Consider the following 2,886-nt stretch of genomic DNA (forward strand, 5'->3'; position numbering starts at 1 on the left):
TGATAAATTAAAAATCTAGATTATAAGTTTATCAAGTTAGTATAAAAAATATTATTTTAATTTATTTTAAAAAATAAAATAATATTATTTCAAAATCACCCAGCAAAACCATATGAAATTTATGGTCTCAAGAACGCTGTTAAATTATTATTATTTAAATTATTAATTATGTGCAAACTAGAATCTTTTTGGCATCAATTTAATATTATGTTTTAAAAATATTTTTGAAAAAATTTAAATTTATTTTGCTTTGAATTAATATAATTTTTAATATTTTTAAATTATTTTAATATGCTAATTTTAAAAAATAAAAAAATTATTAATATATTTTTTTAAATAAAAAATATTTTAAAAAATAATTACATTTTTTAACACGCCGAAAAACTGTACATAGTCACCTATATTTTCTTTCTCAGAAAAGACAGCAACGTAGAGACAAACTCTGCACTAACTAACTAGTAATATATACTAGAAGGGAGAAGAAATATTAAAAAAGGAAAGGTAAAAGGAAAAGCAGCCTTAAGATGCGTTATGGGGTCTCATCAACCAATAGAAAAACTTGCTACCCAAGACAACAAGAACCCACTTGTCTATCTATGACCGCCTGCTGTTCTAGAATCAAAGAATTTCTAAAACTATCCGTGATACTTGCCATATTATTTTATTTTTCTTTTCTCTTTGCCCTCTAGAAGCCGCCCCCACTCCCCATTCACCGACTATTTCTAAGCATCATGTCAAAGCATCTTCCTTTGAGCTTCTGTTGAACGTGTAATAATATATATATAGTGGTGACAACTTAGCCAGTTTTTCTCATCAAACTACAGCAAAGCCATTTACAGACTTCCTTCATCAAGAATCTCTTCTTAATTCTTTCTGGATCCTCACCTTTTCTTGCCGTTGTTTGATATTCACAATGGTTGCGAAAGAAATGAGCCTTCGACCGCTACAAGACGACAGTGAGTTGCAAGATTTTGATGATGAAGCAGAAACACTATCTCTTTGTGATCTTCCGTTATATAACCGTGCTAATTCTGATTGGGATGACTTCTCCAAAGAAGATCAAAACTTGGAAACGTCTTTTGATCAAGATTTCTTCGAGTTCTTCAGCGAGGACTTCGCCGCTTCAGCCTATCCCTCGGATAATGTCATCTTTTGTGGAAAGCTCATTCCTTACAGAGGAGAAACAGTAGACGGAAAAGCAGAGAACCTGGCCGGAAGCACAAAGAAAGCGAAGGATTCCAAGAAGAGCTTTAGATTCCCTTGGAAATCATCCTCTTTCAACAAGCCAAGCACAGCACCACCAAAGCAGCCACAGGAAAAGAGTGACAAGGCTTTGCAAGTGCCTCTATCAGAGAATCATGGGTTGGCAACAAGGAAATGCGATGATAAGTATGACTTTTCGATGACGAAGGTATCGATACTAGCGACCCCGGTAAAGCCAAGATGGTACTTTTCGGCATTTGGAGTCGGCAGATTTCCAATGGAGATGGAGCTAAGCGATATTAAGACGAGGCAGATCAAGAAGAGTCCGCCGAAGATGTTTCAATCCGAGAAGGGAATTGAAATGAGTAGCAAGAAGAGAGGGAAGGGACTGTGGAGTTTGCTTAGGGCTTTAAGGCACAATAGTCATCATTCGTGTGCCATGGCTAATTAGGCCTCGTTTGGTAGCGCACCCATTGCGTGAGAGGTCAGAGGAGCGCTCCTGGCAGCTAGCGTGTATGGTTAAGCAGGCCAAGATTGACCGTCTGATATTGAAATGCAACGGTAAAACTAAGATGATCATTTTTTGTAATCACAAACGGGCCTCTCTAGCTAGTATTCAACAGGGAGCTAGGGATGCCTGACGTGAGAATTAAAGAATGTTCAATTACAGAGGCATATCACCATTAAATTTTGTTCTTAGGGACTGTAAGAACACGGCTTAGATCATGAACACATGATAATTGAGCACTCTGTATGCATGTATTCACACTTGTTCCAATATTGATCAGTGATTACAAGATGTTATCCAAATTACAATGCCCCGACACACCAGTTGCACCTCTCCGTGGTTAAGGAAAACCTAATTGCAAACCATGAACAAAATTGAATTCAATTGACAAAATGTAATTTGGGTGCCAGCAAAGTAACAGTTTGCAAGCATCTGTTTTCATTTATTGCTGCTCCCGAAAGTGCTATCCACTAATGAAGCATAACATGATTCATAATCTATTTAATCAACACTAACGCTTTCCTTTCTCTTTATATGAAGAGCATGAGGAGGAAGACATAAGCAAATGATACGATACTGATCGACATTCAAAACAAACAGGTACTTTTGAACGACAAATGCCAGCTCAAAACTTGAAGCTTGGTCTCGTAAATTTGGTGAACAAAACTCATTGACAGGGATTTGTCAGAGCTAATATCTCCAGTCTGAACAGAAATGAACTTGAATATCGGTTTTGAAGAATTTTTAGAAGCTTAAATACGGAGCACAACAATATTTCTGTAAGAAACTATAACTATCAAAAACTGATAGTTTCTGTAATCTTACAAAACATCGAAAATGGTGGCAGGAAAGCTGAGGTTCTTCCATTTCTTTCCGCTGTTTACATCTCACCAAATACACTTCTATTGACTGCGAATCTTCTTCACCATTAACAGCCAAGTCCACATCCATTGCCTTCTTTGGAGGCTGTTGCCTCTTTTCTCTTGATTTGTTCTGATCCAGGGAACTGCAGCAAATATCACATTTTTAGAGCCCTTTTCAATTTTGTTTTTAGATCTCATAGTCAAATTATACAGATTTACAAGAGATTGCACAGAGTTACTATCCAATCTCCACTGCTATAAAGGGGCACGCCAAAAATGGGTGAGCCAATGCAGTGACAAATTACACAACAT

General features: G+C 36.6%; 1 protein-coding gene across 1 annotated transcript; it reads left to right on the forward strand.

The window, feature by feature from the left end:
- The first annotated feature begins 913 nt into the window (after positions 1–913).
- Positions 914–1,654, forward strand: LOC105127660 (uncharacterized). Its single transcript, XM_011029040.1, has one exon. It carries the CDS (start codon positions 914–916, stop codon positions 1,652–1,654), a length of 741 nt encoding a protein of 246 aa, XP_011027342.1.
- The last annotated feature ends 1,232 nt before the right edge of the window (positions 1,655–2,886 follow it).

Source organism: Populus euphratica, unplaced genomic scaffold (assembly GCF_000495115.2).
Source record: "Populus euphratica unplaced genomic scaffold, PopEup_1.0 scaffold13.1, whole genome shotgun sequence".
Lineage (NCBI taxonomy): Eukaryota > Viridiplantae > Streptophyta > Magnoliopsida > Malpighiales > Salicaceae > Populus > Populus euphratica.